This window comes from Ostrinia nubilalis, chromosome 23 (assembly GCF_963855985.1).
Source record: "Ostrinia nubilalis chromosome 23, ilOstNubi1.1, whole genome shotgun sequence".
In the NCBI taxonomy this organism is placed as follows: Eukaryota; Metazoa; Arthropoda; class Insecta; order Lepidoptera; family Crambidae; genus Ostrinia; species Ostrinia nubilalis.
The window spans coordinates 11,136,118-11,164,043 of NC_087110.1; the positions used below are offsets into that span (position 1 = coordinate 11,136,118).

At 36.9% G+C, this 27,926-nt stretch overlaps 2 protein-coding genes across 2 annotated transcripts in view; both read left to right on the top strand.

The window, feature by feature from the left end:
* Positions 1-27,926, top strand: part of LOC135083408 (ATP synthase subunit gamma, mitochondrial) — an 89,425-nt gene that overhangs the window by 53,343 nt on the left and 8,156 nt on the right. The window lies entirely within an intron of this gene.
* Positions 10-27,873, top strand: LOC135083412 (V-type proton ATPase subunit C). The gene is made up of 13 exons (XM_063978152.1): positions 10-161; positions 589-725; positions 1,486-1,587; positions 2,011-2,062; positions 11,786-11,883; positions 12,909-12,997; positions 15,639-15,737; positions 17,322-17,445; positions 20,344-20,475; positions 22,472-22,569; positions 24,780-24,918; positions 26,242-26,361; positions 27,260-27,873. The coding sequence occupies exons 2-12, from the start codon at positions 597-599 to the stop codon at positions 26,335-26,337; spliced, it is 1,158 nt and encodes a 385-aa protein (XP_063834222.1). The 5' UTR covers positions 10-161; positions 589-596; the 3' UTR covers positions 26,338-26,361; positions 27,260-27,873.

Sequence of the window (27,926 nt, forward strand, 5' to 3'; positions counted from 1 at the left end):
GACGTAAATCAGCTGTCTGATCAGTCGTTGTAGGTGGCAGCACCGCATCACGTGAATTTTCATGGCGCTGAAGGGCTAGTCCCGAATTGTCTTGTGATTTCGCCAAATTATTTGCTGTTTCGAATATTTATTGTTAAACAGCATTATACTTTAAGTTCTAGGTGAGTACCGTGGATTGTTTGTCCGTGTGGTGTTAACGATAAGTCCGCGTAGGGCTTTTGCGCGGGACAGGAAAGTGTCAAAGTTACGATGACGGACGTACTGTGGGGTGGTTTGGGGTGTAATCATGGGATAATAGGAGTCGGGCGCCGGGAAGTCTGACCGCCAAGCGGGCGCCGACCGCCTTGGCTAGGTATTGATTCATAGTCCTCCCCCGCTAGTCATAATTAGAGCTGGAAACATCACACCGTTCTTGGTTCCCGTGCGCCAAAGACATGAGTTTTGGAGCTGCATAATCGATTTTTCGTCCCATGGTGTTTAGTTGTGGCGTAAATAGAGATGTGGCGGTGATGGTGATAACTTAATTCTCTTGATTATAAGCCGGGACTGTACTGCATTGATTTTGACTGGTGTATGTTGTTTTTTCAGTGGTGAAAATGTCGGAGTACTGGGTAATCAGTGCGCCAGGCGACAAGACGTGCCAGCAAACATGGGACACCCTGAACAATGCCACCAAATCTGGCAACCTTAGTGTCAACTACAAATTCCCTATTCCTGACCTGAAGGTATGTGGCTTCTTCATTTCAACCTATTTATCTTGGATCTTTTAAAATACACCTTCTATTTATTATGAAGAGTTTACTTGTTACAAACCTACAAATCTTTCCTCTTTATAATATTAGTAATAGATGAATATCTATCTAAGACCTAGCAAATATGATATAATAGTCCATTTCTGTAATAAATCAGTCCTTCATTGTGTTACCTGTAATTATAAAATTAATATTATAAACATTGCCATATCTAAATCAAGTTTTAAAGTTTATTACATGTGAAAATATTACTACCGTTTCTATTTTTATTTCAGAAGTTGTGATCATATTGATAATGTTATCTAGTTACACATTCATTAATTTGGTGTGTTAATTAAGGATGATACCAACACAACAATTAAAATAATACAAACATACAACAGTATTTGTCATAATGCCAAATTATGATTAATGACATAGTAAATTGTTGTTTTAGTGCATCACTCCAAGTCTATCATTGTAGATAATTCAAATATTTTAAATGTAAATAAATTATATTCAACAAATAATGATTAAATGGTAACCAAATTACAAAAATATGTGCATTGAGAGTATGCAAAATTATTTGGTTTATTTAAAAATTTATTTTAGGTTTGATAATGCATTTATTTTCATTCAATAATAAAATTAAATAACTGAACGTAATATATTAAATGTATTGAAGAATTAAAAAAATGAAATGTTTCTGCATCCATAGACTATTGAATTAAACGTCAACACTTTTCATTTACAGGTCGGAACTCTGGATCAGTTGGTCGGGTTGTCCGATGATCTGGGTAAGCTCGACACCTTTGTTGAAGGTGTCACGAGGAAGGTGGCTCAGTACCTCGGTGAGGTAAGTCTCAAATACTTTATTTTCATCTTAAAGTATTTTGTTTTGTGCAAACAACTTATTGTAATAATAACAAAATTCTTAAATGACACTATATTCCAAAATAATACAATATTTACACTATATTCAAGAATGCCAGAAGAAATTTTATTACCCTGTTACATAATTACAATCCCCTATGCAAAAGTGCAGTACTTTTTGTGTATTAGATAATTTGAGTTGTCTTACAAAGAAGAACTACAACCTTTATTTGGATCCATGCCAGTGAATTTGATTTAAACACAGTTCTGAAGAAGCTATGTAACATGCATACCTATTGCACAAATAACACTGATGTCTGATACTAAGATTCTGTTAATTTTTCATTCATAAAAAGTTTTATAACATTTTGAGATTTGTGTTTTATGAATGATTATTTGTCATCAGGTACTTGAAGATCAGCGCGACAAGCTCCATGAAAACTTGATGGCAAACAACAGTAAGTCCCACTCCATTCATTCGTGTTAACACTTTTTACATGGCTCTAAACATTTTACGTTTCTTTACGACTCAATAAAACTTCTAATTTACACATTTTCTCCCATCGTCAGCAAACTGTAGTGTTTAGTGCCATTTAAATCTAAATAAATAAGGAATTAAACAAATAGATGTCACAGATAAAACTGATAGATTTTATTTTTCTAAATTGATAATTTAAAAATTGTTTTGCATGAGAGACGAATTGGAATTTAGATTTAAAATAAGATAGCATGTTTGGGAAATATAGACGAGAAATAAGCTACGGCCTATGATGTTGCTAGCATGGAAAACTAATTTTAATACTAGAAAAGATTAAAGTGAAGTAGAAATATGAAACAATTAAAAGCACAGAGTAGTGCGAAAGATCTAAGCATGTATTGCTAAGTTTCGGTGGTTACTGAATTATGTCTTTATTTATTTTCATTCTACCTATTTTTTTGTTATTTTCTTTTTTGTTTTCTTCATATAATTTGCATGTTTGTTAATTTCTCCACTCTGACTATCATGCGTATCGAATAGTCAGTTTTATTTTGTGTATTTTATATTATTTGCAATCAAACAACTATTATTGCACAACTAAAAGTTATATATTTTTTATATATTTGTAAAACATGTCACACATTAACACAATACATTTCTCCTTTTTATTACATTTAAAGCACTCTATTTAATGTAAATAAATGTATATTACACAGATAATATCAACGAATCTTTAGTGTAAAATTATTTAATATTTGAAAAAGTCATAGTATATTATGTTGTTTGAAATTAGACTATTGCAGTAGTTATTGAGAACATTTTATCAATACAATATTTTAGTTTTCGAGTATTAATTTCATACTCGTTTCACTCCATCAACATATTAATATGCACTGAGCTAACTATTGTTTCACTAAATCAGTTAGTATAAGATCCCGCTATACAACGACCTTCACCGAGATGCTTATTTGATGAAACATATTTTATATTCAATGTAACATGTCAATAATTATATTGCATAAGGGTTGCCTAATAAATTTCAGTCCAGAATATGATTAATTAATCATTGAAACTAGATTTTTTTTTACATATTTCATCGGTTTGACTATTAAACAAACTCCATACCAATCGAAAGTATGAAGCCCATAGAATATGCAAACGTTAGGTTGCCTATTCTTTTCCAGTCATAACTCTCGGGTTGCCAGGTTTAAACAGGTAAATTGATAGAGCATTTTGCACCGGTCTGATAATTTAATCAAATTTAAATGAAAATAAAGATTATTTAATTATGAACACGGTGGTATAGGGTTGCCTGCGAAAAATCAGTCCTGAATGACGGTTGTCGAATTTTGTAAAGTGAAATTAAAACTGAAAGGTGACATTTTTCGAGTAGTTGGCAACATTTGGGAAAGACGAGTTGTATGAGGCGTTTGTGTGTCTTGTCAAGAGGTATCGCTTGGGTGAAGAAATTTCTCCAGTGTTGCCATGCTTTGGGAGATTTGGTCCAAAAATGTCGAAAGTGGAAATAACGACTTCCGGTCAAAAATTTGGATGACGCCTCCTGCAAAAGGGTCGTGCAAATGATATTTGACCATTTTCATCTCGATCACCTGGCAACACTGGCAGCTACGGGGAAAAGTATTTTTTTTCGACATGGGCGTCTTTAAAGTTAAGGACGGACAGAAGGAGATATGGCAGAAAAAATCCAAAAATGGGGTTTGGTCGGTTATACGACCCAGATTATGGGAAAAATCCGAAAATTCAGAAAATTAAGATGGCGACCGAGTGAGCGGTCATTTTGTAAAAAGTTTCAGATTTCTGATTTTTCAAATGCATTTTTTGGGCAGTTGGCAACATTTGGGAAAGTCGAGTTGTATAGAGCGATTACGTAGTTTGCTAAGGAGTATCGTTTGGAAAAACAACATTTTCCAGTGTTGCCATACTTTGAAAGATTTGGTCAAAACATGTAAAAAATGGAAATAACGACTTTTGGTCCAAAATTTGGATGACGCCTCCTGCAAATAGGTCAAACATGACATTTGACTATTTTTATCTCGATTACCTGGCAACACTGGCAGTTACGGGGCCACAAAATTTTGGGACTTGGGTGGTTTTAAGGAATTGTTTCACGGGATTGGTTTAAGTTAGAAAAAAAGTAAAAATGGGTTTTGGCGCGGAAAATGGTCTAGATTAAGCGAAAAATGCAATAAGTATGGCAACACTGCAAAATGTTGTTTTTCCAAACGATACTCCTCAGCAAACTACGTAATCGCTCTGTACAAATCGACTTTCCCAAATGTTGCCAACTGCCCAAAAAATGCATTTGAAAAGTCAGAAATCTGAAACTTTTTACAAAATGACCGCTCACTCGGTCACCATCTTGATGTTCTGAATTTTCGGATTTTTCCCATAATCTGGGTCGTATAACCGACCAAACCCCATTTTTGGATTTTTTCTGCCATATCTCCTTCTGTCCGTCCTTAACTTTAAAGACACCCATGTCGAAAAAAAATACTTTTCCCCTTAGCTGCCAGTGTTGCCAGGTGATCGAGATAAAAATGGTCAAATATCATTTGCACGACCCTTTTGCAGGAGGCGTCATCCAAATTTTTGACCGGAAGTCGTTATTTCCACTTTCGACATTTTTGGACCAAATCTCCCAAAGCATGGCAACACTGGAGAAATTTCTTCACCCAAGCGATACCTCTTGACAAGACACACAAACGCCTCATACAACTCGTCTTTCCCAAATGTTGCCAACTACTCGAAAAATGTCACCTTTCAGTTTTAATTTCACTTTACAAAATTCGACAACCGTCATTCAGGACTGATTTTTCGCAGGCAACCCTATACCACCGTGTTCATAATTAAAATAATCTTTATTTTCATTTAAATTTGATTAAATTATCAGACCGGTGCAAAATGCTCTATCAATTTACCTGTTTAAACCTGGCAACCCGAGAGTTATGACTGGAAAAGAATAGGCAACCTAACGTTTGCATATTCTATGGGCTTCATACTTTCGATTGGTATGGAGTTTGTTTAAAAGTCAAACCGATGAAATATTTAAAAAAAAAATTTTTTTTAATGATTAATTAATCATATCCTGGACTGAAATTTATTAGGCAACCCTTAAGCAATATAATTATTGACATGTTAAATTAAATATAAAATATGTTTCATCAAATAAGCATCTCGGTGAAGGTCGTTGTATAGCGGGATCTTAGACTAAGTGTATTATACAATATAGTAGCTTACTTGAATTTGTATATCTACAGAAATATTTTATTACATTAAAAGATTCGTTGAATATTCTAATATTTCTTAACTTCAACATGATGTAACTTAAAAGCTGAGGCTAAGAATGTTAAGTGGACAGTGTTTGTACGATTGATTTTTTTATTATTTATTGTTTTACTCGAGGTTCATTTACGTGAGACTATCTTGAACCTCCGCACACTGCATCTGAATATTGTGTGAAATGTATATAGTTGTTATGGAATGTATATTTTGTACAAACAGTATATTTATGTGTTGTAACAGTCACTATTGATCCGGTATATCGTCGTGGGAGTCAAGAGGTTTGCAGTACGCAAAAAAATATTGTAGATTCCTCGGACTGAACTCTACGTTTGAAATTAAGTAAAAGTTGAGGATTCCGAGTGAAGCTCTTCCACCTTCGGCCTGATCGTCACTTACCATCAAGTGAGATACAGGCCAAGAGCTTCCTCATTATGGATTAAAAAAAAACCGGGTCTCAACGCGACATTTTATGAAGTACATGAGAACTTACAGCTTGACATTTCGGCTATGTTTCGACATCCGTGGTCACAAGCAGACTGGTGGCTCGCGGTATCGTTTGTTTTTATATTCGTTGATTTCTACGTTTTTTTAAACATATTCGCCATCGTCATTAATTAATTTATTTAAAGGAACGGAATGGGAAAAAGTTTCGAAGAAAATTGGTTTTAATCGATCGTTTTATACTTTTTTTGATTATGAAAAGCAATAGATATTTCGAAATCGTCGCTTTTTATTAGAATTTCTAGTATTTTTTTACTCTTTTGGATTTAATTATTATAATATCTCGTTCTGGTATTTAGATTTTAACACTTCATGCCTGAGAATGTTAGAATTTGGGATTGCATTTCAGTGTCTGAAAAGTGGAAAAAATTTTTCGGATGTGAGTAATATTTCTAGTATATGTAAAGCTTCGAGGTATATGTAATCGTGCGAGCTTCCGTTGGTGCTTTCGCGGTGCAGTGAATATGCAAATTATGTATAATATAATGTTGTATATATTATAGATGTATATTATATTTATAAGTTATAAACTACATCAAAGATAGTTTAAAATCATTTGTGTATTATAAATATAATTAATGTTTTTATTTGCATTTTTTATTATGTTTACGCTTTTGAAAATGTAATTGACAATCGCCATAAATATGTTCAATTGATTTCTGAGTTTCTAATTTACTAGATTCTTTAAAAAAAATACATTAATTATTATTCTTTTTTCTACAATTCTAATTGTAATATTTAAAGAAATACCATACCAATAAATATAATACCAATTTGATAATGTTACCCTTAGCTTAGGTACATCCCAATTGATTTTAATGCACATAGTTATTTATCATAATAATTTAGCGTTTTGTTAATTAAATTACGTTAAACGTAATTCAAATGTTTATTCTACTTCTATTACTTATTGATGTTACAACATTTCTATTTATTTAAAACGATCAAATATTTTGGATATTCGGAAGAAAGAAAGAAAATCCAAAACAAAATTTTATATAATTTTCTTTTTCTTATTTTATTGCGTTATTTTAGATACAATCGTAAAGATAAATCAAAGTTTATCCGTAGTACGTGTCTCACAAATACTAAGTGTTAATTGATAATAGTTGCATTAATATGCAAAAGTCGCCTTTTCATCAAAAATGCTTTATCATAATTTTAAAGGAATGTTGCGATTTTGCATTGTATTTTCTATAGTTATAGTTCCTGGCCATGAAAATATGAAAAAGCGACTTATCTTAATATTAAAAGGTGTTGCATAATATCAAGTATTAAAACAAATGTATACTGTAGCGTTAAGGTCACGTCTATGTATCCAAGTTCATGTTAGATCAGCTGTATTTTTGTGTCGCAGATAACTGATAAGTTAAGATTATATTATCGTTATACACTCGGGAGCAAAAGTATGGAATCACTTACATGAAGTTGTTTTCACGCGATCTTGTGTACTAACGAATTTGTTAGGAACAAAAAAAGTGGCACCATTTTAAAGATTAAACTTTTATCTTTAAATTGATACCAAATTCATTTAAATCACACCAGTATTTAAAAAGATATCCCGGCTGATGTGGAGAAGTAACGAAAAAGACATGTATGAACTGTTTGATACGTCGCGATTTGCGGCCTATTTACCGCCTATAAAAGCACGCGTTTTCGGATTTTTGCTTTCACACGTTGATTCATACACATCTCCGCTTCTTTTGACACTTTACCTGGGATTCTACACCTTCAGAAGCAGCACAAATCGTTGCACTATTGCAAGAAGGGCTCAGCCAGCGGGCTGTCGCACGTCAGCGCCACATAAGCCAGTCCTGGGTTTCAAAAGTTTTAAGACGCTTTCGGGAGACTGGTGGCTTTATCCCGAGACTAAGTTCTGAACAGCGCCGGCGCACATCGCAGAGGGAAGACCGTTTTTTCATGTCAACCTCTCTATGAAATCGTCATTTGACTGGAATCGACGTCCAGTAAGAGCTCAGAAATGTTCGTAGGATAGCTGTTAGCGAGTAGACAGTTTGTCTAAGACATAAGCAATAGAATTTAACTCCAAAAAGGCCTGCCACAGGCTCGAAACTGACGGCAGGACACCGATAAGCACGCTTTCAATTTGCTCGTACACATCTCGATGTTAAGTCGAGCAAGCCACCCCCATAAGCCACTGTTTCAGCGAACCAGCACTGCACAAATCGCTCCTCAGGCCGCCTATAAACCCGACCTCTTCGATTGCTGCCCTGCAAACACAGTTTGCATTCATCGGAGAACAGAACTCGCCTCCATTACTCGCCTTCCAATCGAGATGTGTACGAGCAAATTGAAAGGGTGCTTATCGGTGACCTGCCGTCAGTTTCGAGCCTGTGGCAGGCCTTTTTGGAGTCAAATTCTATTGCTTATATCTTAGACGAACTGTCCACTTGCTAACAGCTATCTTACGAACATTTCTGAGCTCTTGATGGACATCGATTCCAGTCAAATGACGATTTCATAGAGAGGTTGACATGAAAAAACGGTCTTCCCTCTGCGATGTGCACCGGCGCTGTTCAGAACTTGGTCTCGGGATAAAGCCACTAGTCTCCCGAAAGCGTCTTGAAACTTTCGAAACCCAGGACTGGCTTATGTGGCGCTGACGTGCGACAGCCCGCTGGCTGAGCCTTTCTTGCAATAGTGCAACGATTTGTGCTGCTTCTGAAGGTGTAGAATCCCAGGTAAAGTGTCAAAAGAAGCGGAGATGTGTATGAATCAACGTGTGAAAGCAAAAATCTAAAAACGCGTGCTTTTATAGGGGGTAAATAGGCCGCAACTCGCGACGTATCAAACAGTTCATACATGTCTTTTTCGTTACTTCTTCACATCAGCCGGGATATCTTTTTAAATACTGGTGTGATTTAAATGAATTTGGTATCAATTTAAAGATAAAAGTTTGTTCTTTAAAATGGTGCCACTTTTTTTGTTACTAACAAATTCGTTAGTACACAAGTTCGCGTGGAAACAACTTCATGTAAGTGATTCCATAGTTTTGCTCGCGAGTGTATATCCATACCATAGATAAATCGCAATCACTGCCTCACAAGACATTCATAGCTTAGCCATACAAGCTTTTAAAATGTTGTCTATGCATAGCGCTTTTTATTCTTATATTATTATCTTTTTTATATTTTGGTTCTTCACAATAACATGGATTTTTATTTTTGTTGATTTGCTCCTGTCCTGTACTATTATTATCCTATTTTATTTGCCCCAATTTATTATAACGTGAGGCGTTAACGGTCTATAAAGTCGAGAAGTTAAAGCAGGATTGATGGTTTACAATATTTCGAAACGCCCTGTTCTGGCGTGATTTAAATAGCATAACTCATAAACCGGGATCATTATTTATGAAGTTTTATGAGGATATAGAAATAAAATACTGGAGATCACGGACACTGGAGTGTTGTTAACTATATGTCAGACAAAATCTGCCGGATCTAGGCATCGACTCGTACGCCGACCCGGGGGGAGGGGAGCCGCCCCCCACGCCGACGTCGCCCGTCTGTGACTCGGCGTTTTCGGAACACCACGGCTGTTGGCCGTGCGAGCACCGGGAGCACTCAGAGTGCGAGGCTTCCCAGCCCTCGCAGCCCTCCAGCGGACGCTGCTCGCCCCGCTGGGACGAAGAGGACGAGGAAGAAAGACACCACCACGTCCTCACCCAAGGTTTAGGCCAAACTCACCCGTAACTCTGACGTTGAATCGCTTTTGAGGTTGACGTTTTTGGATGCTGCGTTGATCGTGCATTCCCTGAGCAGTTGCGTATTGTTCGACTACCATACGAACGACAATAGCCGAACGGTGTAGGTATCTGACTAGCTGACTTGAGATCCGAGGAATGCTGGTTCAAACACCGCCGCCGCTGGACTATTGTGGTGAATCCACTCGTAACACAAGCATAATTAAGTATAAAAAGTCACAGGAATTCGGCAATCAATCTTGGGAACTTGACAGCCACCAGCTACATACGGTTTCATTCAACCCACTCTCATCATCTCTGGATGTATTGCATCAAACATCAATACACACGTATGAGAACTACTCTGGAACCGCGCGATTACCGCTGCATCTAAAGACAGCTAAAACCTCAAATGCAGTTTAAAATTAGGACCTGTAAAAATCGGTAGGCTTGTATATCCCGATTACGTACAGCGCTGCCTGCATTTAATTTGACTAGTTATTACGTGAGGCAGTGATTGCGAACACTAATCATCTCGAGTCAACATTTGAGAATGTCCAGAAACGTCAGCGAGTGATCGCCTGACTTATGAGCTGGCATAGATAGTTGTAAATTGAATTAGGAAGACATTGTTAAACATTTTATACTTTTTTTTAGCTCTAGGAGATTAAAATGATAACTAAGCAGGTGGCGCTGGCCGTATGAGTAAAATTGGTAGCGCCATCCTGAATTTTTGCTTAAAATACAATGTAACACAAAAGTTTAGGGTGACGCTCTTGTTGTCACAGCTAATAACCCACCGAATACGTCTTACCACACCCTGTCTGCAAGAGCTTATAAGTATACAGCTACTGAAATGTGTAGTTAACCTGAGGAGGCATTCCGAGAAACATTTTACCACTTTTAAGACTTGTAATATACAATATTTCTTAATTATATACAAAAAAGTTTCCTGAAGAATGCCGTCGCCGCTTGTCTTATAAATGTTATTTCAACGTAGCTTAAGTTATTTTTTATTTTGCTTTGTTTTGATTTTTTTTTTTTTTCAATATTGTCGTTGTGTTTTCTGTTTCTGTAATATGTATGTATTTTATTTAATATTTTCACGACTTAAAACGGTTTTATGGCGAGTATAATATTTATTTTCGAACAGTTATTGGTGGAATCTTTCTAGGTCAAAATGAGTTATTGTTTACGACTAATAATAAATCTTAATTTATAACAATGACGTTCTGTGATTCTGTGGCCTTGATATTCTTGGGTGTTTGATTTTAACCAGCTACTCTATACTCTTACCGGATACTCTTTAATATTTTATGGATCAAGAATCAACAAACTATAAAAATATGTTCGTGAATATATTACAATTCACACTTTTGTTTATGTTATTAACATTTCTTTCATGTGTTTGATGTAATAAAATGTAATTTCAGTTAAAAGCAGTATATAAAAATGTTTTACCTAGACAAATAAGTAATCCGAGTTTTAAAATGTTTGTAAACAACTCCCAATTCCTTTCTCGTTTCTTTTTACAGTAAAGGTAATAGAAAAAGACTGCAAACAAAAGTCATTTTGCCATGTATATCTGCTTTGCATTGACGTTAGATAGATAGTATTGTGTAATTTGTCATAGTATCAATGATTGCATGATTTTATATGCATGAGAATCGATGTTGCATGTTATTTTATTTTAAGTTTGACAAACGCTATGACTGTTAATATGTTGTATGTTATTGCACATTTGATGCTAGTCCTTTCTTTAGATTTAGTTTTTTATAACTTTTTTTTTGTTTTAGTTGTAGCACTTATTTTATGTTTCACCTAAAACTTTTTAGATTTAAAATTGACGTGTTTTGTTTGTTTTTTTTTTTAAATAATTTCCTAAATATGCCAACGTTATTTTATGATGAATGTGGGACATAAATGTCTTTTCAGTTATAAATACGAGGTCAATATTGTAAAATCTAATAATTATTATAATTACTTATTCTATCTCTAAATATACATTTTAAAAATCAAAACTCAAAAGTAATATGTTTTGAATTCCAGTCTAAAATAAAAATACCCTTTTACTTATGTAAATAATAATTTACTACATAGAAAATGAACTGTATACAATATTGACCTTGTTCTGTATACAAACAATATTGAAACTATATTGCAGTTATTCTAAATGTATATTGTGTAACTTTCCAGGTGACCTGCCCACGTACCTAACTCGCTTCCAGTGGGATATGGCCAAGTACCCCATCAAGCAGAGCCTCCGTAACATCGCTGACATCATCAGTAAACAGGTACTTAATATAATATAGCGTGTATATGTCACCGTAAAATTGTCAATTCCGACAATAACAATAAATCTAACTCGGAGATCTCACGAGTTATATTATAAAATATATGAATGATGGAGTTCACAATTTCACGGTGACATGAAATATACATTATACAGTTATTACTGCCTGTATACATATACGGCATATACAGTTGAAGTGTTAGAAAAGGTTGATACTACATTTAAATCGTCAGTCCATCGATTCTAAGGCCTAACACTAGGTTTTCCGGTCCGGAGTGGCAACAACGCCACTTGAGAATTTTTCTGCCCTAACCATCAGTTTTACGAGCTATAAAGTTTACTCTGGTTCTTTAATACTGTATGTTGATAGAAATCCACTGGTTTTTAACGTATTCACAATTACAGAGTACGGGAAAAAGTTATGCCAAGTGAACCGCATTGACCTTCAAACTGCCCTTAACACACGAAATAAAATGCCTATGCCTGGGCATCACAAATGTTGACCTTGACCCAGCCCTTACTACACAAAAGAGGCGGGTTTACTATGGAAAAGCTATAATTATATCTACACTAATATTATAACGAGAAAAAAAGATTGATTGTTTTGTGTTGGATAGGCTCCGAAACTACTGGATCGATTTGAAAAATTCTTTCAGCATTAGAATCCTACATTATTTCTGATGAACATAGGCGGTACGAAGTTCGCTGGGTCAGCTAGTCTATAATCGGCTATTATAAAATTGATTAGTAATATTGTATATGTTTAATTTTCATTTACGACCATGTTAAGGACATCGCACATTTATCAACCCAGAAAGGGATCGTAACCGTATCAACTCGAGGCGGTCAGTATTCTTTGTATGAAAATCCATACTGCAACGCACACTTATCCGCACCGTAACGTAAACGCCTCGCCTCGCGATTAACAGCGCGCGAAAGGGGATACGGTGTTGAATGTTGAACTCTTTTCGAGTTGATAAGTCTGCTATGGGCTTTGTCTTTAATGTTAAACTCATATGTCCACAGCTGGGTCAGATCGACGCGGATCTGAAGGTCAAGTCGTCCGCCTACAACGCACTCAAGGGCAACTTGCAGAACCTGGAAAAGAAACAAACGTAAGTAGTAATACAGGGTGTCCCAAAATTAGCACGGTGCGAGTGTGACGTGTATCCTTTATTTGTTGGAATCTATTTACAAATTGATTAATTAATGGATGTATAGTAGGGTGTCCCTTATTTTTCAAAGTTTTAAATTTGTAACGCATAGGTCTTAGTTTTGTTTGTTTGCCTCTAAAACACTCGGAAATAAATTTTTACCTTATTTGGAGTACGATAACCCGTGCCGACTTGCATCGAAACATGTTGCGCGGCAGTAGCGGTGCGTATTCGCGGTGTTTGTCATTTATTTTGTTCTCAATTAATCTCGTGATTAACACCTATTGTTTGACATTTAGAAGATGGCTGTGGAATTAAGAAGCAATAAAAAAAGTATTTTCTTAGTCGGGGACGTTTTATCAAATAATAGGCACAAAGTTACCGTTAATCGTCAAGTTTTTGCAGTATTTTTTAACATATTTTGCGAAGTTAATTAAATGTTATTGAAAGCTCTAATCTCATCATTCGGGAGTGTATTATATTTTGGGAAAAGCTATAAATCCTACTAGAGCCTAACTGTGTTAAAAAACTTGTGTATCTTCACCATGCTTGGAGGGAGTTGCAAGAAAAAATATTTAAAAAAAATCAAGATTTATAAGCGCCGCGGTGAGGAGGATTTAAAAAGAAATAAAATATTTTAACAAAAACAAATAAAACCAAGGCATCCAGAGTGTTAAGGTGTAGACAAAAAGTTAGTTAAGAAAGTAGACAGTGCAAGACAAAGAAAATTAAATAAATAAAAAATAGAGCAAATATGTTTCGGAGGTTTATCGTTATCTCTTACTACGCAAGATTCTATACAAACGCAAGGACATCACGACCAGCTTACCAGCTCTTAGGAAAGCCTTAAGGAACTCTTGACATCCACTTTCCAAAAGGTATATGAGAGTGTTGACAAATTGATTTCCAAGGCAGCCCTCAGCAAGTTTAGTCAACATCTTTGGTACTTCATATCAGAAGAAATTGCCGTTTTATCACTCTTTGATGATGAAGGTAATGAACAAACACTGTCAATATTGTAGTAAAAGTACAAAGAGAGAGTGTGTATGATTCTGGGAAGAGATACATTCCATCTGAAGAAGGTATGATTATTTCTATGGTAAATAGGACTTTGTACTAATTTTTTTATCCTGTTTTTAATGAATTGATAATAATACTGCCTTATTTATTGTTGCTGGAAAACCATTGAGTGGTTTTGTGTCTGTCAAGAGTATAAATTTATTTTCTCGATTGGAAATTGATAATAATTTCCCCCTGAAACACATTTCTATATGAATTATAGATGTTGCGTATTTAAAGGCAAAAAAGTGCTGTATTTAAGGGTAGTTAATGATACAGCTGAAAGAGCTATAAAGCTTATGCAAGATTTTTATGATTTGATCACTGCAAAGGAAGAGCAAAAGTTTTTTTTGCTTCGCACAGTGTAGCAAAAATCAGGCCAATATTCAGGAGCATGGAAATCTGTATCCAGAATGTAAAATGGGTCCCTCAAAAGTAAAATATATTGTCTGATCTGTAATGTTATCTTCTTTTTATAAATATTTTATAAAAATTAAATATTTTAATTGATTTAGCTACTTAATAAAAGGGGTAAAACCAGCATTTTTCAAAATCTTCAGAGCTCGGTCGGCACGGGTTAATGTTGACGTAGGAAGATGAAATTTTGTATTTAAGTATGTCTGAGTAGTACGAAAAGAAATAGGGGGTATGCATTTCAATATCGGCCGTTTGGTGTAGTGGTTCGAAACGGACTACTATTCCGGAGGTAGCGGGTTCGATTCCCGCACAGTACAAACATTTGTGTGCATGAACATATTTGTTTGTATTGGACTGGGTGTTTTCTATGTATAGTAAGTATGTATTTACAAAAAAAAAGTATTTAAGTATGTATGTTTATTTATATCCGTTGTCTAGTACCCATAGTACAAGCTTTGCTTAGTTTGGGACTAGAAGCGCAGTGTAAAATGTCTAAGGAATTAAGGATATTTATTTATTATTTATTTTATTTATTAACTTTTATCTCAAGAACAAAATCATTTTGACATATTTCCATACCTACATAATTCTTAATTTAAGAGTTATTCGAGAATTGGTGAAAATTAAATATCAGCCCCAAAAAAAATATCTTTTCTATGGCAGAATGAGAAACACCAAAAAATCCTTTATCAAAACAATGGCACGTGTCGAAAGATGATTCAATGTTTAAAGTAGACACGCAGATATGAATTATTAAGTAATAGAAAGAGAGGTCAATAAGACAAAATGACTAGCATGCAACTACTCGCGTATAAATTGTAATCACGCACTTATTACAATACATACATGATTAGTCCGTATGCGTACTGGCGATAATTGACCTAAGTCACTACAAAGTATACGCGAGCAGTACGCAGCATATGCGTACTGGTCGTGTATAGTTTGGAGGAGCTTAGTAAAAAAAGTCATCTCCAAACTATACTCGATTAGTTTCACACCCTTGCGTTCTGGCTATGTATAGAACGGAAAGACGCCGTTCTGCCGATCCACAACGTGGCTGACTATTTTTACTTTCACTTTATACTCTAAGCCACAGGCAATAAATAAAGTCTATTCTCTATTGCAGTGGCAGCTTGCTGACTCGCAACCTGGCGGACCTGGTGAAGAAGGAGCACTTCATCCTTGACAGCGAGTACCTGACCACGCTGCTCGTCATCGTGCCCAAGTGAGTGCTTTTGAACTTTATGGTTTTGTGTTAAGGTCGAAAATAGTTTGAAATTGAACTTGCTTATCCGATCATCGAATCGTTAATCGAACTAACTATTCTAATTCTTTCGTATCAATAAAATACAGTTTTCAGCAACGTATTCCGTCTATTTTCCCAAGTTGACAGCAATAATAAAAAAGTGAACATCGAAAATCCATAAAAAACATAGCGTAAAGAAGTATTTATAAAAGAGTGTCCATTCGTGGACAACATCAGTTTATCTTAAACGAGGAACCCCACCAGTCAAATTGGGTATTTTATTTACATTTTATTTCAAGACAGACAATTCAGCCCTAAAAACTTAATTAAATTTTACAGATAAGTAAAATTATATTTTAAACTAAATTGTTGGCAAATTGTCGTTGCAAAATATCGCGATACTCAATACTCAACATTTTATTGCATCCATTAGGTATGTACTTAAAATTAGACCATTATGGGCCCTGTAGGACCATGTAGGCAGTAGGATATTATACTTTCAGCAAATTAAAATCGCGATATTATGTTGTCAGAAAATTGAGAACGCAATTTTATATTGTTTTGTGTGTCATTTGATTGAGGTGAGACCTCACGCGGACTTGAGAAAACTTGAAGCTAGAAATAAATCAAAACTGACAAAAAAAACCTTAATGAGAGCCCTTTGCCAATGATGTTATGTATAGCCTGACCAGGAACATAAAAACCCTGGCATAGAGGCGCGTCAATTGCATTTGATAGTGCAACACTGAGTACAGTCGTACCTGTGTTAAATTAATAGGCTAACTTTATGTATCAGGATTCAGGATTACGGGCTAATTTGATATTTTCCTAAATTAACGAAAAAATATTATTATAGGTAACCTGGTTTAAATAAATTAAATGAAATCATCAATCGAGCTAGTAGGATTTATTTTATTAATCATCAATAATCAAATTCAGAACTTGAATATTCAACTGCAATGTTTGCTCATGAACGCTTCAAACTCGGTACTTCTTTCCCAATTCCATAAAATTCAACACTTAAAAAGTGACAATTTTTTTTAAAATAGGTAGTTGAAACAAACCACAGTTAATTTTCATAGTGGACTGTACTATGCGATAAACATGTCAGTCAATTTGACAACCTTTGTCGGAAACATTATTCAATGAAAATATTATCCGAACCCTTACTTCTCTTCGACAAATACTTTAACACATTGTGAACCACTTTTCTTTCACGACTATAAAAAGATTTTAGCAATTTAATTCACAAAATCAATTGCGCACATTTAAAATAAAGTTTGTTTACACTTTGACAGCAACAGACTGACATGCAAGGTGACATGTCAATGAAGTTTTCAGTTACTGTTGCCATTAAAAGAAATTAGTACCATTAGTTTTCCGCAACATGGCGAGGGTTTTTATGTTCCTGGTCGGGCTATAAATTTGTACGCCGACCTTGGGCCAAACATAGTGATACCGACTTAATTTTTAACACCTGTAATATGTTATTTACCTATGTTCCACGTATAAACGAATTTTGATTTTGATTTTAATTTTGATTTAACCCTTTGTCCGCCATAGGTCGATGTTCAACGACTGGAACGCCAACTATGAAAAGATCACGGATATGATCGTGCCGCGCTCCACGCAGCTCATCTACCAGGACAACGACTATGGCCTGTTCACCGTCACGCTCTTCAAGAAGGTATACAGGGTGGAGGGAAAGTACTTTTATTATTGTAGATAGAATTTTTTTCTCAAAGAAAACATTTCTTTATTTTTGAAAAAAAAAATGAACTGCATTCAAAGATTTCCTAAAATTTTATTGCCACACTCGGGAATCGAACCAACTAAAATATACAGTCGTGGTCAACTAATTAGGGACAGATAGAATACTAAGCAATACTAAGTGTTCATATCCTATTATTGTGAGCTTCATTCGATATTACTGACTGTTACTTTGTAAACATAATTGACTATCAAGTACTTTTTAACAGAATACAATAACAACAAAAAAAAAACTTACTAACTTACTAAAAAATCTTAATCAAATCACATGAATCGGTAATTATGGTACGGACGGTCTGGCCACCTAATTAGGGACGCTTAAGTTTTTACTTCTAAATTAAAAAAAATGAAAAGTAATAACTTTTATTCTGTTCATTTGTAATTTCGGCGTCAATTTGAAAAGCGATATTCTTATCTTGCGAGTTAAAAACTCATCAAATTATTAAAGGTAATGGGCTGAAAGAAAAGCAACAATGCGCTAAGTTATAATCAATCTTTATCAGTGTGGATGGCCATACCGGTAAATTGCAGATCATCTGAAATGTTCCAAAAACATGAATCTACGATGCAGTGGCTTATTTCAAAATCATGAAACCACAGAAAGTATGCCTAGAAGGAAGAGGCCAATAAAAACAACCCCATAAGATGATCGCAGAATGGTCACTCTCGCAAAGAGAGACCCCTTTAAGGGTTTCGTTCTGATCAAGAGCGAGATTTTTGGACCAGAACCGACTGCTGGAGTATCTGCGAGGACCGTCAGAAGGCGACTGGTGGAGGCAAATCTTGTAGGAAGAGTTCCTCGAAAAGTTCCACTACTGAAGATGGAACACAAAGAAGCAAAATTGGCGTTTGCAAGAAAGTATGGACATTAGGCTTTTGCTCAATGGATAAATGGGCTGTTTTCTGATGAGACCAATATAAATCTTATTTCATCCGATGACAGACAATACGTGCGACGACCTGTAAAGTCCGAAATGATACCAAAGTAAACGAAGAAGCAGGTGAAACATACAGGCGGCAATATAAAAATCTGGGGCTGTTTTTCTAGACATAGAGTGTAACCTATAAAAAGAACTGAAGTTAAACTTGAGCAATTCCAATACAAATAAATATTGGAGAAAACGATGCTATCGTATGCTGAAGAAGTCTTACCAGTCTCATGAACATTTCAACACGATAACGACCCAAAACATACCGCGTACTCTGTTTAATCGTTCCTAGCGCAACAGTCAGTGACGGTACTAGATTGGCCCGAAAACAACTCAGACTTAAGCCCTATAGAGCTTATGGTATGAAACGAAGGAAAAAGTTGCAGCTCAACGTACTGGCACTAAAAATCAGCTTTTTGTGGCATTTCATGGTGTTTGGAATAACATTTCTTTAGAAACCTGTAAAGATTTGATTGCATCCATGCCGCGCCGATGTCAAATGGTTATAACCAACAAAACCAACCATATTGGTTATAAAAATACGTTTGATGATTTTGTTTTGTATTCTATATTTATTAATGAACACTTTTTATGTAATAAACACTTAAATAATTTCCAATTTATTTACATTTACAGTGAAAGTGTTACGTGTCCCTAATTAGTTGTCCATCCCTAGGTCAATAAATGTGTAGGTGGCAATGATTTATTTATTTTAAAAATATTGATCGCAACTAGCTAGTTTCTTTTCTGGCCTTTAAATATTTAGAATACTAGCCAAATTACTTGTTATTAATAGGCACAAGCTACAAAGCCTCGTGAAGATTTTTTTTTTCGGACTGGAGAGACGGTCTTGTGTTTTAGTCATGTAACGTCCCTAATTAGTTGACCACGACTGTATATGTCAAAAATTACACCCTGTATTTTTATTGCATCGATCGTAGGGTTAAGTATAAGGATGAAATCTCTCTAACAAACTTGATAAATCAAATGATAGGAAAACCATGAAATCTATTATTTTAATTAATATACAGAAAATTGTATGGTATGGTAGTGAATTTACGAAAAATTTTCGAAAATCTTTGAATGTAGTTCTTTCTCTTTCTTTTCAAAAATAAAGGAATGTTTTCTTTCAGTAAAATTTTCTATCTACAGTATTAAGCGTACTTTCCCTCCAGGTGGCATTACAAAATTCCACCCTATATAATTATTATAGTTCTTGCAACTCACGAAGGCGAGTGAGCTTTACTTGTGTGTACGTGTACATGCACATAACGATAGTGTAATGTGTATCAAAACTTTTGAACAACGATCAGTAACGACTAGCGAGCCACCACACATGTAACACACGGGAATTGCAACAACTACCTACACATATTTTTTTCTTGAATTTTATTGTCTAGTCATTTTGCAAAATGGTATGTTACTAAGTAACTTAAAAAATTCCAGTCATATAAGGGGTTAACAATTTTGAGAATGAGTTAATAATAATCTGAAAACTCACATAACTTCGTTTTGGCGTTCTACGTTTCAGTATTATATCGCTGAGTGCAAAAAAACATTTTGTCCCAAATATTTATGTTTTGTGCGAGTCACACAATTTTTTAATTTTGTGGAAAACTGCATCTGGTTTTTTGAGGCATCCTCTCCCGTAGTACAACCAGTGGAAGATGACGCGAAAATTCTCCTTTTTTCTCCACTGGGCTACCCCCAAAGATGATGGGAAATGTCCCCATTTTTTGCTTGTTGCTTCCTGTTTTGTTTTAAGAAGGTGAATACATAAATTAATTCTTCTTATTTAATTTAAGTGGCTCTAGTTGTTTTATATTTTCTGATCTTTAAGTGAACTCGTGATAATCAAACTTTAATGTTATATTATTCTTTTACAGGTCGTCGAAGAGTTCAAGCTGCACGCTCGCGAGCGCAAGTTCGTTGTTCGCGAGTTCTCGTACAACGAGGCCGACCTCGCTGCAGGCAAGAACGAGATCACCAAGCTCGTTACTGACAAGAAGAAGCAGTTCGTAAGTATCCAACCTTATTTCTAGAGGCGTAAAGGCTACTTCAAGCTGTTCAAGCTGCGCGCTCGCGAGCGTAAGTTCGTTCGCGAGCACGCTCGCGAGCGCAAGTGCGTCGTTCGCGAGTTCTCGTACAATGAGGCTTACCTAGCTGCAGGCAAGAACGAGATCACCAAGCTCGTTACTGACAAGAAGAAGCAGTTCGTGAGTGTTCAACCTTATATCTAGGGGCGTAAAGGCTACTTCAAGCTGTTCAAGCTGCGCGCTCGCGAGCGTAAGTTCATCGTTCGCGAGCACGCTCGCGAGCGCAAGTTCGTCGTTCGCGAGTTCTCGTACAACGAGGCTGACCTAGCTGCAGGCAAGAACGAGATCACCAAGCTCGTCACTGACAAGAAGAAGCAATTCGTGAGTGTTCAACCTTATTTCTAGAGGCGTAAAGGCTACTTCAAGCTGTTCAAGCTGTTCAAGCTGCGCGCTCGCGAGCGTAAGTTCATCGTTCGCGAGCACGCTCGCGAGCGCAAGTTCGTCGTTCGCGAGTTCTCGTACAACGAGGCTGACCTCGCTGCAGGCAAGAATGAGATCACCAAACTCGTTACTGACAAGAAGAAGCAGTTCGTAAGTCTCCAACCTTATATCTAGGGGTATAAAGGCTACATTCCTATCTAGAAGCTCGCGAGCGTAAATTCATCGTTCGCGAGCACGCTCGCGAGCGTAAGTTTGTCGTTCGCGAGTTCTCTTAAGATCGAGATCACCAAGCTCGTTACTGACAAGAAGAAGCAGTTCGTGAGTGTTCAACCTTATATCTAGGGGTAAAAAGGCTACATTCCTATCTATACGCTAGAATTACTTGAAAGAGTTGAAGCTGCACGCTCGCGAGCGTAAGTTCATCGTTCGCGAGCACGCTCGCGAGCGCAAGTTCGTCGTTCGCGAGTTCTCGTAAGATCGAGATCATCAAGCTCGTCACTGACAAGAAGAAGCAGTTTGTGAGTGTTCAACCTTATATCTAGAGAAGAAAGGTCAATTTTCAGATGGTACTTCTTTTGATGAGCAGAAGAGTTCAATCTGCACGCTCGCAAGCGTAAGTTCGTCGTTCGTCCTCGTTGAATAAAGGTTACGTACAATCTAGGTGTTGACGAAGCAGTTCATGAGTGTTTACAATCTTATTATCTAGAGGTGTAGAGGCCATATTCCTATCTAGATGCTAGTATTAATTGTAAGAGTTGAAGCTGCGCGCTCGCGAGCGTAAGTTCGTCGTTCGCGAGCACGCTCGCAAGCGCAAGTTCGGCGTTCGCGAGTTCTCGTTGAATAAAGGTCACTTTACATTAGCCGTGTGGTGACGGCAGAGTAAAATACATTTGTCACCAACCCCTACTCTTCCCGCGGGTGTCGTAAGAGGCGACTTAGGGACTACACATCAAACAGAGAATGGGCAGCAGCGCTCTCTGAAAAACATCAATCTTTTAAACTGCGATCTCCAACCCGCCTGCCAAGCGTGGAGATTATGGCAAAACCCTCCGCTATAGTGGAGGAGGCTCATAGTCCAGCAGTGGACTGTAAAGGGCTGTTGATGATGACCTTGAGAATAAGGGTCACATTCCAGATGTTAATTCTTTTGAAGAGGCAGAAGAGTTCAAACTACCGGATACGGGCAATGTAATACCGGTCGTTGTGGAAATCCTTTGGGGGGGGGGGGGCTTTGTCCAGAACGCCAGTTAAACCGAACGAACCTTAGAATATAATAATAACGAGACACCCTGTATAATGCCTTTTAATTTCTCTCGGTCCCTCGGTTTCTTTCTCAGGGTCCCTTGGAATATTAACGAGACTCTTACTGGCTACCTGTTGGTCTACAGACTTAGAGCTAACCCAAACAAATGTTTCGACAACCCAGGACAAACTGTCCTGGAACCGCAGAATTAAGAAAGCCGATCAAATAATAGGAAATGGCTTGGAGAAAAGAAGAAGAAGAACGCCCTGTATGATTCCTTTTGTTTTTTCGCAGGGTCCCCTGGTGAGGTGGTTGAAGGTGAACTTCTCCGAATGCTTCTGTGCCTGGATCCACGTCAAAGCCCTCCGTGTGTTCGTCGAATCGGTGCTAAGGTGAGTCAATTAATTTGATCATAGATATCGCTTGCTGGCGATAATATTTTAATTTATTTTTTATTAATAAAATTATGACAAAATTGTATGATTTCGACGTTGTATTTTTTTAAAATGTTTTGTGTGGTCTGCATTAAAGAGTATCTCTAATAGAGATGAAACGGATATCCGGTAACTATCCGGTAGGCCGGATATCCGGCCTAAATTTACTATCCGGCCGGATACCGGATAGTAACTCACTATCCGGCCGGATACCGGATATTAAAAAACTACGACAATTTCCTATTAATAAAATGAAATACATTAAATCTTTGGGGTAAATAAATATCAATAAAATGGCTTATAATAATGACGGCTTTTATTAAAAGTCCAAAAAGTTACAAAAAAGCCATATTAAGGCCTTTCAAAAAACTAATTTCTTTTTCTGGGCTATTATCTCTAATGACGAATACATAAATGGTAAATATCTGTTAATGTCAAAATATTGCCAAATAAATTTTCGCTATTCAATCACACACTCACGATGGCAATCAAAATCGCCCGAATTAATCTGCCCCCTAGACAAGTGGCAAAATCTGACATTCTATTCGGATGAATTCGATTTTCGAAAAGTGACTAGTCTAGTCTACTAATAGACCCACTGATCGCGTTCGAAACACCTGTGCGGCGCTAAACTCGTCACGACATGCAACGAGACAATGGGCCAACTATCCGGCCGCCGGATATCCGGCTATCCGGCCTAGCAGCTGGCCGGATATCCGGTATCCGGCCAAACAACTATCCGTTTCATCACTAATCTCTAATATCTATCGTAGTCCTGGACAATAATCTTATTATTTATTTGTTGTATTAGCTTTCACATTCAAATCTAACAATATTATATACATATATACAACTAAATGTTAACAAATAACTACTTAACTAAACTATAACTAAATAAAAAAAGGGTAGTTGATTATCTAATGATAAGTATTCAAACGTGAGTTACAACTAAAACTATCCAAAATATGCGATTTGTGCATGCGCCTTAGCGTAAGCGTAGTTCTTACCTTCCACCAAGATATCAATTTTCAAGAGACTCCTCGCATCGAGGGATGAGCGAAATGAAATAGATAAAGAACGGAGTATTTGTCGGAAACTAGCTCAACTGGTGACTATTTTAATTAGAATAGCTGCAGTTTGGTTGATTTGTTGCGCAGTTTTACGACGTCTCTCATCGATAATCGGACACCTGCCTTCTGCATTTATTCCTTTCACGGTGGAAAGCAGCCAAACTGGTCAGCAGTTTCAACCGTTAATATAGCTGTCATAGTCAAAGGTCGATATGCAGTCTCTTCGCGGAATGACTGGTCTATCCTAGGTTTGACCAAGGCTTTCGGGCCAACCCCGAAATAAATTCCAATTTCGGCCTTTGACTAAGTCAAACCTAGGAGTTCCTAACTCTTCAGTCAAACGTCGAAATGAAAATAATCTGTTTCGGGCTTTGCCTAGTCAATCCTAGAACCGACTGATAGACTCGGTCAAAGGTAGACGCGGCGTTACAGAGGCCGGCAGCAATTATAGAAAACCTAATGTGAATATTTCAAGCGTTCACCTGTCCTGTTGACGTTATTAATATTGAGCAAAAAACGACAAAAAATGACGCTTGCTGTATAGGAGCCCCCCTTGAACGTTTACTTATTTTTAAAGTGTATATAAAACTAAATATTTTGGGAATGGTTCATGGTGTGGACAGACAAACAGCGAAGTCATAGTAATAGGTTCCCGTTTTTACCCTTAAATCTTCAAGGTACAGAACCCTAAAAATAGTAATTTCAAGATCGTTCTAGAAACACTGACAAACAACCGCAGTAAATAAGCTTAGTTACTGGTACCTTTAGGTACCTAAAGATTAGCTGCGTGTGCGCGAGAAAACCGACCGTAAAGCCTATGCAATAACTTCGATGTCAGAATCAAGTATAGTTAGTTAAATGTCTTAATTGAGGTTTGACTAGTCAAACCCCGATTTCATTAAATTGAGTTTCGACGTTTGACCAAATTAGTTTCTCCTAGGTTTGACTAACATTATTCAGTCAAAGGCCGAAATGTTTGGGCTTTGACTAAGACTTCTAGTCAGACCTGAGGATTGACTAGTCAAACCTAGGAGCGCCTGAGCTTCGAGGTTTGACTATAACATAGTAATTTAATCATGGCCTGATAACACCTTCCAGATACGGCCTCCCCGTAAACTTCCAAGCCGTAGTGCTGGTGCCCGCCCGCAAGAGCGTGAAGAAACTGCGCGACGTGCTGCAACAACTCTACGCTCATCTGGACCACTCCGCACAGCACCACGGATCCAGTGCGCAGGACGTAAGTACACCCTAGCCTGTAGTGTACCATCCTACCCTAGGCTGCAGTGTACCACCCTAGCCTGCGGTGTACCACCCTAGCTTGGAGTGTACCACCCTAGAATATAGTGTACCATCCTAGCCTGCGGTGTACCACCCTAGCCGGCAGTGTACCACCCTAGCCGGCAGTGTACCACCCTAGCCTCTAGTCAAGAAACTGCGCGACGTGCTGCAAAAACTCTACGCGCACCTCGACCACTCCGCACAGCACCACGGCTCCAGCGCGCAGGACGTAAGTACACCCTATAGTCTGGTCTGTGAGCACGTAGAATTTTTATTTTTTATATTAAAACGAGCGCGACAGCAACATAATTACGCGCGAGTGATGGGTAGCTTGGGGTCATTGGACAAAATTCTACGTGCTCACAGACCGGGCTTTAGCTTGTTGTGTACCACCCTAGCCTGCAGTGTACCACCCTAGCCTGCGGTGTACCACCCTAGCCTGCAGTGTACCACAGTACCACTAGCCTGCAGTGCACCACCCTAGCCTGCAGTGTACAACCCTAGCCTGGAGTGTACCACCCTAGCCTGCAGTGTACCACCCTATCCTGCAGTGTATCACCCCCCAGCCGGTAGTGTACCATCCTAGGGCAATAGGATGTTTCCCCGATCGCGAACGTCGTTCTGCAAACGACGCGAACGAAGCGATACGCACACTGACAATCATCGATTGCATCGATCGAATTTCCAGCCAGGATAGAATTCGCGCTACGATAAAATCGTATCGTGACAAACGTATGAGCTTATCGTCTTAACTCGATAAAATGACTCAATAAGATTTTATCATAGCGCGCATCCTAGGGTTACAAATTTTAATCTCAGGCATCCGTCAGTCTATAAACTTTACATTCCTAGTCTTTATCCCATAACTAGTCTTTAATAACTTTGCCGGCGCCGGACACAGATGCTGCAAATTATTATTGATGATTAATAGTACCAATCTTAATATTATGTTATCTGTATAAATCTGTAGAGCGGAAGGTTTGTGATTCCTAAACGTAACACCCGACTGATGCGCAGAAAAAGGTAACTTTCAGTCAGTTGTGTCATGTCAAGTGTGAGCAAGCGGCTACGAGGTTATCTTTGAAAGCGTATTGAGTTTGGTGGAACGTTAAATTGTAGGGAAAGTGATTGTCAACCATCCAACATATTATCTCCTTGCCCGCTAACCCACGCCAATGGAGATTCCACCCCTAGAGTTCCTTCTGATAGAGACCCAGTGCCTTTAACTTTATAAGTTTTATTTTGTCAACAAAATTAATAAATTAATTATTATTTGTTCCAGAGCGCAGAGCTGGCCGGGCTCGGCTTCGGCCAATCGGAATACTACCCGTACGTGTTCTACAAGATCAACATCGACATGATAGAGAAGGCGGCCTAGGCTGCACGCGACTATTACTGTTAGGTGAGTAACGGCAACGTTATAACGCCGTAACGTTATCGGTTAATAAGTCTGTCCTCTTAAACAAAGTAGCATGTTGTTATGTAAACGACTATTACTGTTAGGTGAGTAACGGTAACGTTATAACGGAGTAACGTTATCGGTAAATCTACCCGTATGTGTTCTACAAGATCAATATGATAGAGAAGGCGGCCTAGGCTGCACGCGACTATTACTGTTAGGTGAGTAACGGTAACGTTATAACGGCGTAACGTTATCGGTAAATCTACCCGTATGTGTTCTACAAGATCAATATCGACATGATAGAGAAGGCGGCCTAGCTTGAGTAATGGTGACGTTATAACGCCGTACCGCTAACGGTTACTTTCAATATAAAATGTTACAGTGTATTACATCAATAAAGATATTCTATTCTATTGGTGGCAATTTGAACTTCGATAGCGCTTCACGGAGTGGGTTGTTTACAAACCAAGAATTGTATTTATTGTAGATAATTTAAAACTCGATTTCATCATTCCTTTGCTGACACCAAATACGAAACATGCGATTTTATACAGGGTGTTAGGTAAATGGGTATATGAGCCGACACTAGCCCATGTTAACATGGGCATATAAATGGTATGGTGAAGTCAGAAATTTGATAGCATCATTTTTTTTTTTTTAATTTTTATACAAAATAAATTTTATAAAATCCGATTTGTATGAAAATTAAAATAATTAAAATGAAGATATCAATTTTCTGATTTCACCATACCATTTAAATATGCCCATGTTAACATGGGCTAGTGTCGGCTCATATACCCATTTACCTAACACTCTGTATAGTAACGTTACTGATAACTGTGTTTGTTAAAAATCTTTCCCTGTCTGTTGTGTAAATTGATTGTTTTATTAATTTCAGGTATATATTTGTTACCAGGTTGCGCATAGCTCTGCCGGAGGCCCTAAGCAATAGTTGCAATCTTCGTTGTACAATATATTGTTTTATTTCACAAATATCAAATTGTAAACACAAATTATATTTTACCAAACCCTTGGTTCCCTTGTAAAAAAAATCGTATATTATATATTTCCAATATATTTTTCTATGTACAGATTTTTTGATGTTTTAATAATCTACATTTTGATTTTTTTGACATTTTAATTTTGTGTGTTAAATATTATGAAGCAGGTTGTTGAAATGGGAGTTTGTCCTGTTTATATGTATGTTATTTATAAATAAATAAGATGCCATTGAATAGAAGTTGTAACGCAATAATTCTCTGTGTAAAAGCTTTGCTTGAAACTGTTTACAATGAAATTCTTGTAAACGTCACAACGTAATTTATTTCCAGTATTATTTAGTTGCGTTCGACACAGTAGTTTAATGTATATCAATCCGATGGTAACTGTAAAATAAATGTTCAATAAAATAATTATATTGGAGTTAATGAAATGCAAAAGCTATGTAAATAAGAACATTCCTCATTTTAACTCGTGTAGTACATAATAAAAATATTATTCAAGTTACTGTTTCTTGTGTGTTTTATTTGTGTTACCTAAACCATACCATAAGTGCCACTTGTGGT